At 36.4% G+C, this 17,439-nt stretch overlaps 1 protein-coding gene across 6 annotated transcripts in view; it reads right to left on the reverse strand.

The window, feature by feature from the left end:
• The window catches only part of LOC145940300 (putative receptor-type tyrosine-protein phosphatase mosPTP-1), a 294,710-nt gene that overhangs the window by 91,864 nt on the left and 185,407 nt on the right, over positions 1-17,439 (reverse strand). The window contains exon 1 of one of the 6 annotated variants that reach the window (XM_083045237.1): positions 2,815-3,601. The exons of the other annotated variants lie outside the window; for them this stretch is intronic. Coding sequence (XP_082901363.1) covers positions 2,815-2,920 — 106 coding nt within the window. The 5' untranslated portion in view covers positions 2,921-3,601. Of the gene's footprint in view, positions 1-2,814; positions 3,602-17,439 lie in introns of those variants that run through there. 6 annotated transcript variants of the gene reach the window in all.

The following is a 17,439-nucleotide window of genomic DNA, read 5'->3' on the forward strand; positions in this document are numbered from 1 at the left end:
TGATGATAATTTGGGAATTGTAGCAGCGTAATATTCACCGGTAATTAGATGATTATCCCTTTCAATTGCAATAATGGAAGAATTAATTAGATGAGGGCTTTATGCAATATCTCATTCGGAAGCCCTTTTCGTGTAATAAATATTATATACGCTTGATGTGTGTACATTCGTGAAAAAAAAAAAAAAAAAAAAAGTAAAAAATGCGTAAACTGTCCACTGTTACTCTTGTAAGTAAGTAAGAAGATAACTTCTATAATTCCTGCCATTTGCCTCGGTTGCAAAAATCCGGAAAAAATAATGTCGCGAGTGCTGCAGCAAATGGCGCAAAGGAGGAACACGTTTGAAAATAATACTACCTGCAACGGGAAGGATTTCAACCCGAGAATAACATCCTGCGTAATAGTGATCCTGCCGTGGAGCACGGTAACGGACATTGTAATGAGATTGCGTTCAGAGATTTCCGCAAAAGTATTGTCAAAATTTTGCCCCAGAGTCTCGCATTTCTCCTCCGGCTTCTACGTGTAGTAAGGCAATAATGTCTCTTGCGGAGAAAAGAATTTTTATTGTGCACAACGCGATATTTGTACGGTAAAAATAAGACATTAAATATTATATCTCTCTGTGTCTCTCTCTCCCTCTCTCTCTAAATTCCATTCTATCGTGCTGCACTGGGATAGAATTAAATTGAGCTGTACAGTTACGTGTGTGTGTGTGTGTTATTTATATTACTAATCGATTGACCTTATTCGTGCGGAAAAATGAAGCGCCGTTTCAATCAAAAGAAATGCAACAGCTGTAAAATACGCAGAGATAGTAAAACGATCTTTTAAAAAACAGGCCTGCTGTTCAGGATATATTTAGACCAGATTTTTTTAGATTTTATAATAAATAAAAAAATTATATCGCACGCGTGTTTATGTCGAAAAATGCTCGATGAAAAAAATATCGATTCTTGTAACGAATCGCTAAAAAAGCCTTCGCATCGTTGTGTTCATCAGGCGAAAACTATGGTGGTCACGGTTTACACGATCTTGCTTCATTTGTCTCGATAAAAACTTTTTTAAAATGAGCGAGGCATACGTGAAACGGTATGAAGCAGTATTTCTTTGTGCGTATTCTAAAGGGCCAAAATTAAGTTATGCAGCAGCACTCGTTACATCGAAAAGGTCAGATGAGTTTGTAAGAGAGTGAAGCGATACGAAGCTATAAAAAACGTTGATGATTTTGATGAAAGAAAAAAAATGTAATAAGTAATAAGTAAAAAAACAGGATCAAAATCATTTTTAAAATGTTTGAACGAAATTCTTCTCTAACACTGCGTCAGAAAATTATTGAGAAGAGAGGAGTTAAGATCGATATCATGACAATATCAAGAGATTACAACAATCTGACGTTGTCTATCGAAGCAGATTACAAAAACCCGAAGGGTGTTTCACTTATCAAAAATTTGTACATGTATTGCAAATTCTAAGTAATTCCATGTGCCGTATAATTCCAAGTAATGCAACGGAATGCGTGTAATTATGTTAATTTTTTTTTTTTTTTTTATACAATATTTAAATAGTACTGTTTAATTTATTTTAAAAATCAACTTAAAAAACTTTTTTAATAAAAATTTGTTCTATATAAACTTCAACACATAAAATAGAAATAAAATAAAATAAGATTTTTACAACATTTTTACTTTTTAAGACGTTCTAATCTTGTCTGAGTTATTATTGTTTTATGCTTGTAAATCAATACGAAGTAATGCGTAATTCCAGAAAAAATATAGACATGTATTACGACAGTAAGACACCCTTCGATTTATCACAATAAAAAATAATAATATCTATCTAATAATATAAAATATTTTGTTGATAAATAGTTTGATTAATTTTATTATGTAAATGTAATGTAAATATAATTTTTTTGTAAATATAAAATACTATGTAAAATTAATCAAACATATTTTACATTATATTTACATTATATTTACATAGTAAAATTAATCAAACATATTTTATATTTTATTGTAATAGATATTACTTTATTGTGATAAATATTAATCAGAGAAAGTCGCATAAAATTCTTTCCATATCATATTGTCCCACGATTACCATGATTTTCATGATAAATTCTAAGAGAAAATTCTCTGTGTAATTATTTTCCAATATTTAATATTATAATTATTTCAAAATTTAATAATTTATTTATTTTATCATATACCTATATTAAAATTATGATTTTTTATTAAATCTTCTATTATATAAATTTTTATTTTAATTTGATAAAAAATTGATGGCTATAATTTGTGTACTAAATATATAACATTGTGAATCTCTTTCTCTCTCTCTCTCTTTCTTTCTCATTACATCTCGAGCATTATATATATTAGAATTGGAGATAATAACGCGAGACAAAACTAGATGTATAGTAAAGATTCTCATAACTGTTATAATTAAATTTTCCCTAAACGCCGCTTACAGAGTCAATAATAATAATAATAATAAACTCAAGAAAAAATATATATAGTTTTTCTACATAAATTTTAAGAATTTAAAAATATATTAAAAATAATATAGTAAAAATACATTTAACTATAAGCAAAAAATAATTTATTTTTAATCACATTGCTAAATTAAAATTATATTTTTATTAAGAAAATAATTTTTTTTTTGTCAAAAAAATTTTTAACTTGATAAAAAATTTATGGCTATAATTTATATATACGTACTAAATATATAACATTATATGTGAATCATTACATATCGAGCATTATCGAGCATTATATAATATTAGAATTGAAGACAATATAACATTACTAACGCTCACCGATAAAATTTTCGCCGCTCAGATTTCGCTGCAGTTGAGTAATCCATATTCCGCCGTACATTATATCCAAATGTATATCCAATTGACAGGGGAACTTTGGGCACATTTTACACCATCACAAATTAATATGCTTTTGTATAGATCACTCATACACTCATAGAAACGCCCGATATGAATTCGACACTCCCGCACTGACGACGAGATACGACGAGATACGTGATTTTATTTTCGAGACGGAAAGAGAAAATTTGTTCTCAAGACCCGTTTCATGGAGTCCCGTTCGCGGCGTGTTGCTCGTGACGTCACGACGTCATACGTCACTCGTACTTGCTGCTCGGGTAATACTTGCGGCCATTTTGAATCTCGCTCGGTGCATTCCCCTATTGTCTCAAGATGCAGTCCTGCATGCTAATTACCGCTCCAGGATACTCCCCCGATGTCGACTCGGCACCGGACACCCTCGCCGAACATGAATTCGACCCTCCTGGCACTCGATCGTATCCACAGTTGACCCACGAAGAGGGACGGTCCCCGCAAATAAGTGAAGAAGGGTCATTTTCGCGTGACTACGTCATCGCGATCTGAACATTGCCGCGCAGTAATGCCGGCCGCTGAGAATCACTGGGCTCGCTCCACCACTTTGCCGATGCTCCGAGACGCCACGATTCCGCGAGATAACGCCTACCCGATACGTATTAACGCGGCACGGCGTTAGTACGACACTTTCGACGCTAATTCGCGACCGCGGGTTACCTCGGACCGGGAAAAGATTGCGAAAATCCGCCGAATCGACGGACCACCGAAACGACGACCGGCAGGAGACTCGACGAGACTACAGCAACGCCACCGCGCATGCGCGCCGAAACTTTCGAAACTACCGGCGTCCGCGCAAATCGAGAGAATATTATCGCGAATAATAAAATCTTGACAATACTGCGTCGAGCACACACGCATACACACTTTATTCGACATTCGCGATCCTCGCCGCGATTATAATGCGTACTCGAGTCGCCTCGAAAAGTTACGATCGAAGGAAAAACACGAATGTTTTGTCCAGCAAGGGGGCAGAGGGGCCGCAACGTACATCCGCGAGCACGTCATACACACGTGACTTCGGCAAGCTCGGTACATTCTACGTAAGGAGGGGGAGGGGGAGGGAAGTCATGCGTCGTCGTGATATTCTATACGGCTCGGTAATCGAATATATTTAAATGCTTTTTTTTTCTCGACTCTCTCGCGGAGTTTATTTCCATCCGTTTTTTTTCCTTCCCTTCAGCGCTTCGTCTTTATATATTTTTCATTAAAAGCGTATCACTTTATTTTGTCTTTCTAATACCTTGAAAAAAATTGTTAATCATTTTAGAATGAGAAAGATAAATAAAAAATGTGAAATCAATTCTATTCTACACAATGACATTTCGCGCATTCTCTCTCTCTCTCTCTCGATAGCCTTAAAAGATTTTATACAAAAAAATGTAATAGCAAAAAATAAAATATGTAAGAATTAAAGAATTTTTAAAAAATTGTAAAAAGCGAAATAGGTTAATTATCAAAAGATAATGAGTTGACCGAAGGGTGTCTCACTCATAAAAAATTTATACATGTATTGTGAATTACCGAGAATTCTAAATAATTCCATGTAATGCGCCGTATAATTGTAAGTAATGCTACAAAATGCGTGTGTAATTATGTTAATTCTCTTTTTAAAATAAAATACAATATTTAAATATTAGTACTGTTTAATTTAGTAAGAAAAATGTAATAAGAATGATTATAAAAAGAAAAGTAAGAAAAATAAATTTATAAGATATTGTAAATCATATAGTTCCAATATATTCTGCAAAAATTTTTAATTAATATTTTTTAAAATTAATATTGCAAATATTTAGTTGGAACATCTAAATTAAAATATGATATTATAATAAAGATACACAGAGAGAATTTTCTCTTAGAATTTATTTTGAAAATCATGATAATTGTGGGACAATATGATATGGAAAGAATTTTGTGAGAATTTCTTTAATTAATATTTATCACAATAAAAATAATAATATCTATTACAATAAAATATAAAATGTTTGATTAATTTTACCATTTAGTAGTTTAGTAAAATTAATCAAACATGTTTTATATTTTATTGTGATAAATATTATTATTTTTATTGTGATAAATATTAATCAGAGAAATTCTCATAAAATTTTTTCGATACCATATTGTCCCACGATTACCATGATTTTTAATGTAAATTCTAAGAGAAAATTCTCTCAGTGTATAACAAAAAGAATTATGTGTTCCCAATTATAAGTTTTAAAAAAATATTTTCTTTTAAACGTCGTAATTAAAAAATTTAGAAATTTTTAAAAATCAACTTAAAAAACATTTGTAATAAAAATTTCTTTTATATAAACTTCAACACAAAATACACATAAAATTAGATTAGATTTTTACAACATTTTTACTTTTTAAGACGTTTTAATCTTGTCTGGATTATTATTGTTTTATCCTTGTAAATCAATGCGAAGTAGAAAAAAATGTACATGTATTGCAACAGTGACACACCCCTCGCAAAAACCTTTATTCTCGCGGAAAAACACATCAAAAGTGGTTTGCAATTAGGCACAGCAAAATATGGAAATTGGGAAAATGTTATTTTTTCTGATTAAGTCTTCCTAGCCTGAAAATCCATCAAAGCGCTCTAGAAATATCTCATATTCGATTAGTTAATGTTCGCGATATGACAATTTAATGCTTCCGCGGTCCGTTAATGTCCGTTGTGCTTCGGAAACATAAATCGTGGTTTAGTTTGACATAACCGGGAAATCCACATATAACATAAGTAGATTATCTAATGCAAAATAGATTAGCGCAGATATGAGAAACGAAACTCCACAACGCCAGGAAAGTCTTTCCCCGATAAATTACGTGAATTAGATGCTATTTCAAAACAGCGCTATGCTATTAGAGGATAGCCCATTACTATTTTATACAGCAAAATTTTTCGGCAATATATGTATGGAAAAAAATATATTTTAAATATATTCGCGATAAACATGCCATCATCGAATCAGCGGCGAGATTATGACCTTTTTATATCCCTACTATACAGTCTGTCATGCTCAAAAGAAACTGATTTCCCTAGTAAAAAGCAAAGAAATACTCCAAACAATTAAAAAATATGTAGAAAGAGTTGAAGATGGAATAGCCGAAACATATGTATTAAATCGCACGGAAGAAAAATGGAAAAAAAAAATTTGAAGACTCAGACCAGCGATGGAATTGATTTAATCAACATAAAAATTTGTCCTTTGAAAAAGTATGTGAAATTTGCCAAAAGGCGAAATAAACAAGAACATAGACATATAGAAATTGACGTATCATTTAGTCTCCGTTTAAGCCTCGTTGTTATTGTTGCGAACTTATTTTACACAGAGACGCAAAAATTAAAGTGAAAAATTAACTCAATCGATTTAACAACTAATCCCCCCCTCCTCTTTTCATCTAACGTCATTTACGAAGTTACGTCGTGATGTCAGTCACTAAACTTTACTGTTGATTTCCGCTACTGTCGCTTTTTCGCGGAAGTTGAGCAAATTGCTACGTCGAAGTGAATTAATGTCGCTTTTTCTCGGGGAAAAACATTTTTAATAGGAAAAAATCTGAGAGATTGCCGCGCACGCCTATGAGAGATACGCCCAGAAATAGCTTGGTCTACATTCGAGTAGTTAGATCTCCGATTATCTCATAGGTTGTACGTTGTGGTAGTACCGATTCTCGAGATCCTCTCGCGGAGAGAGGGTAGGAGGGCGAAAGAGAAGAAACGGATAAAATAAAAGGAATTACCGGAGGATAAGAACCGCGACGTCGATAAGCACCCTTTGTTCTCTGTGTCGCGTCTCTTGGTCCCTCTCTTATCTCTCTCCCTTCTGCCTTTTTCTCTAGGTCGCCCAGTTTGTCCCTTGACCCCGCGACCGACTCCTACTTTTCCCGCTGCTCCGACATCTCCTATCCGCTTTTCCTACGAATTTTCCCCGACGACGATTCGATACCGCCGATGAAGCCAGATTTATCAGTGGCAACACATTCGTTGTAATAAAACGAAGAAGAAAAACATGATATAATGAATACAAAAAAGTAGAATATGTTTGCACTATTGTGTTGTATATAAACAATGTAATATAAAGTGAAATTTTTTTCACGTACACACGTACATATGCTCGCGAGAGTTGCATTTCGCAAATATGGAAATTGCGAGTACAGAAGAGAAATATAAAAAAATTAAGATAGAAAAACAAATTTTTTATTTTCTTTTTATTTTATTAAAAAAATAAGGTAATTACGATTATTTTTTAGAACTGTAGGTATCTGTCCGAATACTTGTTGCTTAAAAATTACACACAACTCTTTGTTAGAAACCCCAAGTTTTCTTTATTCGTTATTTTATGACGATCGGATATCGATATTGATATTTCCCCCGCAAATTTCGAAGTCTTCGAATCTGAAAATCGATTACGAACATCGAATTGTGAACGTACCGAAATACGTAAAGAGCGCGCGCATATAAAGCCTCCGTGCAATTCGAAAATATCGATCGATTACAGACACATTCGTCGAGCCGGACCTGAGCCAACTGCGAACATTTTGATCCGGTCGAAGGGGTTAATTTGCGCGATGTACTGTGATCGTCATCGGCTCGTCGTGTTTCGATTTCGCCGTAGCGGAGGATCAATTTGAGCGATGGACCGTGCAAATCTTCCTCCCTTTACCATGTAACATTTTCGAGGGGAAAAAAAAAAAAAAAAAAAAAGGCTTGCTTGGGTCAATGCAATTTTATTATTAAATCTTCATATCTCACCGGTCGTTTAATTCGCTACGCGACGCTACGCGAAGCATCGCGGTTCTCTCGTTTCCTGGGAAGAAGAGAAGAGAACGCAAGACTGCAAGCGGATGGAATTCTTAATCAAGTTTCCATCTCTAGTCTTTTTTTCTCCTCGCTCCCGCGCGTTTTCTTCCCTTTCTTCCGGCCGCGGAGCAGACAAAACCTCGAGAGTAGAAGTTGTAGGAAATAATATATCAGTCGGTGTCGTTATGGTCGCCGAATATTGAAGTTTCGCCCCGCGGACCATTTCGCCTTGGCAGGCCCTTTCAGAAAACTATCGTAATACCTCATAGAACTTGGAAAATATTAGTTTTATAATAAAGTTGGGTCAGAACTTTGTCGAACAGTGAAAGAGACGAAGAAAGAGAGAATTCTCGCGCGTTGCATAGAAAGAGAGGGAGAGAGAAAGCTGTTCCGTTCGGAGATTATTAATCTTCGCGGAAATCAACCGCCGTTTTGACGAGGTGCCCCTTACAATGGCATCTCGCCCGATCTTCCGGCTGGAAATGACATCGACACGCGGTCCACGCCTTCCGATAAATAATTAGCGATGGACATCCGTTGGATTTTCATTTTTTGCAGTCAAAAATCGGATGACCGAATATTGTAAATAAACTATGATTTGCGAAAATCCATTTCGTTATTTCCTGATCTCTCGCGATATTTGTGATAATCTGCCATTCGCCGGGTATGTGTGTGGGTCGAATCGAAAAACATTTGCGAAGCCTAAATGTTATACACGGCCAAACACGTTTTCAATTTGCCGGTGTTGCGATGTGCATTCCGTGCAAACGACGACGACGTCGACGACGGCGTATTCGGACAACATCCGGGGCTAAAACCTGGGCTCTCTTTCTCTCCTCACTTCCTCTTTCCACCTACTCCCCCGGGTCCCCACGTCGCCGATCATTTATCTCCGTAATATCAGAAAAGTGGCTAGGAATAAATGCCGCGAGACCGCGTTTATTAGACGGGACGGACTATCGATCTTAGCGCGTTCCCCGCGGGCGGCCGATCAATTTCCCGGGATTCTTCCGCTTAATCTTCCCGCGCGCGTTTTGTTAAACGTATTATAAAATGGAATTTCAATTTCGCGCAAGCGAACCTACTGACAGAGCAGCGCGCGTTGGTCGGTTATGATCGGACCCCCGAGTTTTAATTACTTTTGTCTCTCTCTCGCCGCTTGCTTTTCGAAGCTCGGCGATTCGGGAGATCGACTTTCCTTCGTCTTTTGCGTTCGCGTTGGAACAAATCAGAGGAAGAGACCTCTTGCAGCTTCCACGAGCGAGCGGAAAGAGAGCGGGCGCAAGCTGGAGGCAGGCTGCAACCCAACGTGCATTTAACGAGCGTTAAATGAGTATTTCATTGCACGTCGCGCGAATAATAGCTCGGAATACGTTTGAGTTTTTGCCGGACACTTTCATTAAATTCGACGATTAAATTCGAGATAGTACAAAGAGCACCATTTCGCGACCGCGTTACTATATATCATTTACGCTATATAGCTCGCGTATATAAGAGTCCGGATTTGCCTCGATAGGAAAAGTCGGAAGGTTAATTTTCACGGGTGAACGTCATTTATAGGTCCGTGAATTCTCTTCAAAGACTTTTGCCCCGGACTTATATTTTTAATTTCATGAGATGCAACTGTGTTACGAGAAATTTTTCAGAGATGGAAGAGATATATATAGAGAGAGAGAAAAAGAAAAATGAGATAGAGTGTAATACTCTCTCGGAAATAGTAGTTTATTGATACGTAGCTTTATAAAAAAAAAAAACCTTTTTTTTTTTAAAAAAAGATAAAAAAAGGAGGCGCCAAGTTCACGCGTAAAGGAAAAAGATGAGTAGCTAAAATATTTTAAAGAATTAAAAAATTCATTAAAATTGAAATGTTTATTATGCGAAGATAAATATGTCACTATAATTTATAAATTTTCAAATTAAATGGTTGACCATTTGACAATTAAACATATAATATATCCAATACCACAATAAATAAATTCAAAAGAGAAAGAACTGAATTATACGTTCGCCCAAGTTTGGGATATAGCCTTTTGTCATAAAATGCCACTTAAATTAAAAGTGACTGAACTTCTAACTAATAACCAACAATGCATACTAATGATGAATATCTTTGATAATAATTAATTATAAGAAAATTGGTACACTCTGTCTCTCTCTTTCTTGCTGGTCTCTGAGAGAAACTAACGACGAAACGTTATCTCTTTCGCCAAGGACCGCGGATTAATTCACCATATCAGCTCAAGTCGGCCGTGAAAGTCCGGCCATAAGCAGACAGGATTAATTAAAATCGGCACAAACACGACTCAACATAATAATAATAATAATAATATTGGGGGGCTAACTCTACCTGGCTTCGAAATATATTCACTGTAATATCATCATACATATACGATCGAAATTTCCTAAAATAAAAGCTTTTTTCGTTCGCCAACTCAATTGGCTATTTAGACTGCCAAAAGATACCATAACATATATATTTTTATATAATTATTTTAATTGCAGAATAATTAAAACGTCGTATTCACACATGAGAGAAAATGCGCGCACACAAGTTTCCGACATTTGATTAAATTATGACTAAAGATATTAGCGTTATCATGCGTGTCACGCGAGAATGATAAAGAAACCTATACGACAATATCGCACACTGTTCTCTCGATTAGCGTCGGTTATCATCATTATACGGTGACTAGTAAGATACCCGGGGCGAGAATTAACTGACGCGGTAGATCCATCGTGGTAGAGCGCGAAAGTTCTCTGCTCTCGTTAAAAACGCATAACTTCAGCAAAAACGCGTAAATTCCGTAAAGCGCTAAGGGAGATAGTGAGCTTATATCGGATGGTCTCGCGCAGAAAAGTGAGAAGAGAAAGATCGAAAAAACGTAGCGGAAGTTACGAGGGTGAAAGAAGAGAAGAGAAGAGAAGAGAGAAAAGGGAGCGAAAAGGGGGGCTAGGCGTGCAATCCAGGCGGGTTACTTCCAGCACATATTTCCGTGTTAATGACAATTATTATCCGGCAGACACCTAGCTCGCTTCTTCTGCGAGTTCCGTAGATAATTATATTATTCGTTACATTTTGTTCCCCTTCGAAAGTGGCGACGATTAACGAATCGTAGATAATAATACCGAATGTTACGTTAATAAATAGATTTATGATATAATACTACGCTTTAATTAATATCTCAAAATTAAAGTGCGATTAGCGAGAAGCTCGAAAATGCTACATGCCACTAATTTCATAGAAAATTGCTACATTTATATTAAAAAGATAAAACTGATAATTCATCCATCAACCATTATATTTTTCTTCGCTAGAAAGAATATTAAATTTTCACGAAACATGAAATATATCTCTTGGTATCAATATAACTCATTTTATTATATAATGACGGCAACTTCTGGCACGGAAGTGGGACGTTTGCCAAACTTTCATTATGCTGTCTACTCGGAGAATTTTTAAGAATTCCCGACGTCCCTAACCGTAATCTAATTAACAGAACAATGTATAACCATTCGATATATATATATATATATATATATATATATATATATATATTATATATATGAAAGGCCGAGGGCAATTCGAACCGGTATCCCAAAGGAGTAGATAAGACCGTTGAAATATCGACAGCGGCTGAAGGGTGTATAGAGGCTGAGACAGAGAGATAATCCTCGGGAGAGCTTCCCGCCGCGGAGCTTAACCAGTCAGAGATAATCACCGTAAGGCAAGCGCTACACCCGCGTAAAACGGTATCGACGTCGACCATCATCTCGAATTTCAACGAGACCGCGATGAAGATTCGTGGGCGAACCCTTCCCACCCGTTCGTGTAACCCGTCCATCGCTGAGTAAGAGATACTCGATTTCTCCGGATCCTTCTTCTCCACCCACCCACCCAAGCCGCTAAATGCGGTGTCCTTTCCAGTCGGACGATCGCGCGCTTCATGAAGCTGAATTTCGAAACTCTCTCGAAAACGCCTAAGAATCCACGAAATTCATTAAGTACCTTACAAGCGGATAATCCGTGCAGATTAATGCAAGCGACGTCGTTTAAAAACTACCCGGAAGGGAAGATAAGATACTAGTGTATATATAGAAGATAACGGTAATAAAGATAACGGATTTAACGCTCGCGGAATAGATGAGACAATAGAAATTTCTCGTAATGAAATTTACGATTCGAGAAAGAGAGATAGAGAGCAGAGGTCCTCCTCGAGAAGAATTACGCGCGCGTGCGTCTGTAATGTTTCGAAGGGTTTATTAATCGAGGAGAAGACAGATTTGTCGTATTCAAAATGTGGAAGTGAGTTTTCTCTAGCGGAATAATAAGATCGACGATAATGGTGGAACTTTATTGCCTTATCTCGGCAAACGAGATTTCAACGGCGGAATGAAAATAAATCACATCGCATCGCATCGCATGAAATAGTCTTGTAAGACATGATAAAAAGTCGGTCGCGCAAAATTAATTTCGACAACTACGTTGAATTGCATTACATTGTATGCATGTATTGTACTTTAAAGATTGCATTCCTCCGCTTCACGTCGCGCGCGAGTGACACATTTCTAATATGCCGCTAATATAAATCACTGGACCGAAATATGCGCTATTCGAATTTTCTACGAGCAAAAGCAGTAGCAATGCAGCATATTTTAGCGTAATATGCAACCGCGCAAGATGCATTAGATTAACGATAGCGCTGCTACAGCACAAATCGAGATTTGCCTAAATAAGATATATACATATATAATGTGTGTGTGTGTGTGTGTGTATCGGTTTTGCGAGAGCTTTCGTTGAAGAGATGTTATAATTATATAACTTGTATAAACGCGTATACTCTAAATTAGGATTATACTTCAAATAGACGCACCGTTTATGTTACGTTGCGTCGAAAATTACGTGAAATATTCAGAGATAGACCGCGCTCGGCAATTAATATATAAACGCGATAATGAAAGTATTTTTTGATAGAGTATTTATTTTTTCTTCGGTTAATTTTTATTGAAAGGTTAAATCCTCGATACAAATGCGCACACCAAGTAATGTGCATATATATATATGTATTATAAAATATAAGGGAGATTAAAATTATGATTCACCGTCCCGCTGCGTTTTATATAACGAAGAGTTAATATGCGGATTAATACGTTCGCGCGCGAAACGGCTGCTCGCCGCACGGCCATTTCGTGCCGCAGATATGCAAACGAATCTGGTCAAGTTGGCTTATCGCACCATCGATTTTCGGTCGGCGGTATTTAGTGCCGACGTGCTGATAATAAAGTCGGTGACTCGATGATCGGAAAAGTCACGCCGGACATAAACCTCCCCCCCGGGCAGCGCCCGGCAGTTAGATAAACGCGAAAATCGAACCTTCGTTTATCACATTTCTCCAGCCCCTTAAATCGAGGATATCACGTACACGTTTAAAGCGATTCGGGGAAACGTATGGAAACTCTACAACAAATCGCGCTTTTCCCTTTAACAAATCTTCAACGGGACTCTCTCTTCCAAATTGAGAGCGAGAAGGAGATGAAATATCGCAGAGATTTTTCATTCTCTCTATTCATTCGATTGGCCAAAATATGATATAAAACTGTAAATAAAAGATTCATTCAACACGCTGACAAAATTAAAAAAAGAATAATTTTATACTTTTTTTTCTTTTTTTTCTTTTTTTTTAAGGAGAATCAATTGTAGAAATGATATGCGCTCATATGAGTATAATACGCGGTTTGTTTTTACTTCAAATACGTACTTTAAAATTCTTTTTACGTAATAGTACGGATATAATAGCCAAGTGATTAAAGCAATTAGCCGAATTATCAGGCTTCATTCAGAAGCATTACTGGGAAAAGTGTCTGTGGAGAATACCAAAAATATCCGAATCGTCGGAAAAGTTTCCAGAGAGAGAGAAAGAGAGAGAAAAACACTGTTACGCCCCAACGGATTCTGCACGATCACCACTACAAGGATACCCACTCGCGTAATCGGAATCGCGGCACCGTTCGTGTGCGAAAACACCTTGAAAATCTCGACCAGTGGACGATGCGCAAAATCGTCGAGGAGAGAAAACGAGGATGGGACCGACCGAGGTTATACATTTGTGTATGAGTGTGTGGGTGTGAGAATGTGTGGCCCATCGACCACAGTGCGATAAAGTAGGCATTTATAAACGTGTCAAATAAATCGTGCCGTGGCCAATAAATCTCGGCCCCGTTCTCGGTCCGGCCGATCGCCCCGTCGTTTTGGGGATACGAGGCCCTTCGTATCCTTCATGGCTGTTCGTTACGAGACGTTAAGGGTGCCGTTGGCTTTTGCCGCATGAATTTCCCCTGCCACGCCACCGTCCCGGGATTTCCGCGCGCAATTTTTGACTTTGTCTTTTTTGGCAACCGTGAAATTGGTCAGCGCCGCGCGTTTCGCCTTGCTTTTGCATATTTTACTCTCCCCGTATATATATACTTCAGTTTTAAATCATTCCGAGGAATATAGAAAGCGCGCGCGCATGAGAGTGTGAGAGAAAGAGAGACCAAGAATGAAAATATTGAACTAATGAAACTATTGAAAATAAAGCTAAAACTCTTAATTATTTATGAGTTTCCACACGAAATGAAATGCCAGCTTCACACACACACACACGTATTCATTAAATAATATAATTTTTTTGAAATGTGGGGGGCAGCTTAATATGAGACCAGACCATAAACCATAATATACCAGAGACCAAAAACCAAAGACAATAGACTATAGATCATAAATCATAGATCATAGATCGTAGACCAGAGATGAAAATGAGACACAAGAGATTATAAACCATAAACCATGAATCAGAAACCACAGACTAGAGACTATCTCTTTTTTATATATATAAATCGTAATAATACGTAATAATAAAAATTTTATATAAATCAATGATAATAAATTGCGTTGAGAGAGAAGAGAGAGAGAGAGAGAGAGGAGGGGAAGAGGGAGAGAGAAAGAGAGAAAATCATGTCCCGGCAACGTCTTTGAGGATCCACAACATGGGTGCAGCCTCTTGGAAGCGCGCTTAATTAAAAGGTCTTGTTTATTCAAAACGTTGACACTGCATGTACAAATAGAGAAGCGATATAACCCGTCGTATAATTCATGTATCTCGCGATATAGCGGAGAAAAATTCGGTCATACTTTCACGGTTTTCCTTTTTGCACACTCATTGGGATTGCCCCAGCAACGTGCCAGTTTTAATAAATGTTTGACCAAAAGTCGTTCATTATTTAGAGAACAGAACAGTTATCTCAACGTCACAGATGTGCAATTTCAAGAATAAAAATCAAGTCGGATATTTTTATTATGCTTAGTAAATTATAGAAATAATGTCGAAAGAGTTTTAGAGACCAAAAACGATAGACTATAGATCATAGATTATAGATCATAGATCGTAGACCAGAGATGAGACACAAGAGATTATAAACCATAGACCATGAATCAGAAACCACGAACCAGATATTTATAACGCGCGATTTATATTTCGAAAATAATCCATAGTCTTATTCCCATTCTTTGGATTCCGCTCCGCTTTTGCGAGAGTTCCTCTCCTCTTTCGCTAATGACTACTTAATGCGGAATCACAAGCTCTCCGGTTAAAACTACAATCTCCGTGTCTATGAGAGAAGTAGTTTAGACGATGGACTATTACACTAGTCTAACACACTTTTGTAGGAACTCGGAAAAGTTGAACCAAGTAATTTGAGTATTCGTGCAGAGTTAATTTGATTTTTTGTTTGAATTTTTTTGTAAAAAAAAAAATGTGAGAGAGAAACTAGTCTAAATTTTTTTTACTATTATTAAAGCCTTAAATTTTAAATTGAAAGGAATAATTGTGGTAAAATCAATAGGGAGACATCAGTATCGTTAACAGTACGTGTTTCCCTATTCATTTTATCACAATTATTCTTTTCAATTTAAAACTTAAAGCTTTAATAGTAAAAAATTTAGATAAGTTTCTCTCTCTTTCTCCCACATTTTTTTAATAAAAAATTCAAGCAGAAAATCAAATCGCTAATAGTATCATGTTAGCGATACCGAGTACTATTAATATGTAATTTGCGCGAATATAGTTAAAGATTAAATATCAGAAAACTGATATTATTTCAATGGTCTCGCGAGCACATTGACTGCATGTTCAACATCCCTCTACAGGACACAATCAATTTAACACCGACAAACCCCTATCGCCAATTTGCCGCTGCGAGATAAGGGAATGATCCAGCAATTAAATACAAAACTGCCCTGTCGTTCTCGTTTTTTATTTGCGCTATTTTTGAAAGCTCGACGCGGAAAAGCAATCGACGACTTGTATCCAATTAGCGCGTCTGTGTTATTGCGGCACAAATTCTCGTTTCAATTTTCGATACATGTATTTTGCATAAAAAAGAAAAAAAGAAAAAATACGCCATTGATTAGGAATAAGATTTATTGATTTGTATTTAACGATTCAGGTTTTTTACGTTTCTTTGAGGAATTGTATTAAAATCTCCGAGCGAGCTTTCGCGAGAAGCATTTTATTTATTTTTAAAAAGCCACGATGATTTAAGCAAACACGAAACGCGCGCGCGTGCATATTAATTTTCTATCATAAAGAGAAACCATTTTCTTATTAGGGCTTGCTGGAGATAATTGATTGTTTCAATTCTTCCGCCTTGATTTTTCTTTATCGTAGTGTAAGAGCGAGAGAAAGAAGCGAGCTATTTCTCTCGCAAAAAGAAGTGTATTTCAAGAAACTCGAGGCAATTAATTATTCGCTCGTTTGCGAATGAAAAACAATTCCGCGACGCCGATTTCTCTTGACTTTTTCGCGATTGTACTTTTGTTACGCAAATGAAGATACACTTCGCAGTTTCCAATGCGCAAACTTTTCAATTTCGAAACTCTTGCTTCATGAAATATAATGTATAAATTATTCCGTATATAGACGTACAAATCCGTAAATGTAATGCGTATAAATTATCGATTATGCCTGCATATAGGATATCTCTTTTTTTTTATTATATGAATTTTGGAAGATTTCTTTGATCATCCATTATTTTCTTTTTTTCCTTTTAGAGTTTTTTCCTTAGCAAAGAGAAATCTTGAGGAAAATTCACAGTTTTCAACTTAGCTACATATATGATTCATATATTCTGAGAGATTTATGTAGGTTGCCAGATAAATCTTACATACAAGATGTATAACTTTTATTATTTATCCAAATTCATCGATTATTCGGAAATTAAAAAAAAAAAAATATCTCGACATTACGTCAACAAAAAAAGGCCTAAAAAATATCCATCGTTAAAAAATAATGCTTTGCGAAAATAGAACACACCGCAGATATTTTTTCTATTGTTATTTTTATGCGCGTGAACTTTATATTCCCCGAGTTGGCATATTAATACGAAAAAGATGCATACAATAACAGAGGACAGAGTGGATAGAGTCCATTGTCGGACTGATATAAAGGAGGGCTCGTGAGGATTGGAATGGAACAATGAAAAACTTTAGTTTTGGGAAACCTAAATCCATCTCCGACGCGAGAAGAAAGAGCCTATCAAAACTTTCGTGCTCGGGGTCTTTCATAATTCCGGTCCATTGTGGGTGTGCCAGTACAATCCCAATAAATCCCCAACACATACTCGCGAATTCGAACGATTGCGCGCGTTTCGCGCATAATATCGGACTGGCGAACGAACAGAACTCAACCGCG

The sequence above is a fragment of the Prenolepis imparis genome, unplaced genomic scaffold, assembly GCF_030444845.1.
Source record: "Prenolepis imparis isolate NDT839.2.m4 unplaced genomic scaffold, iyPreImpa1.0 SCAF_9, whole genome shotgun sequence".
NCBI classification, from domain to species: domain Eukaryota; kingdom Metazoa; phylum Arthropoda; class Insecta; order Hymenoptera; family Formicidae; genus Prenolepis; species Prenolepis imparis.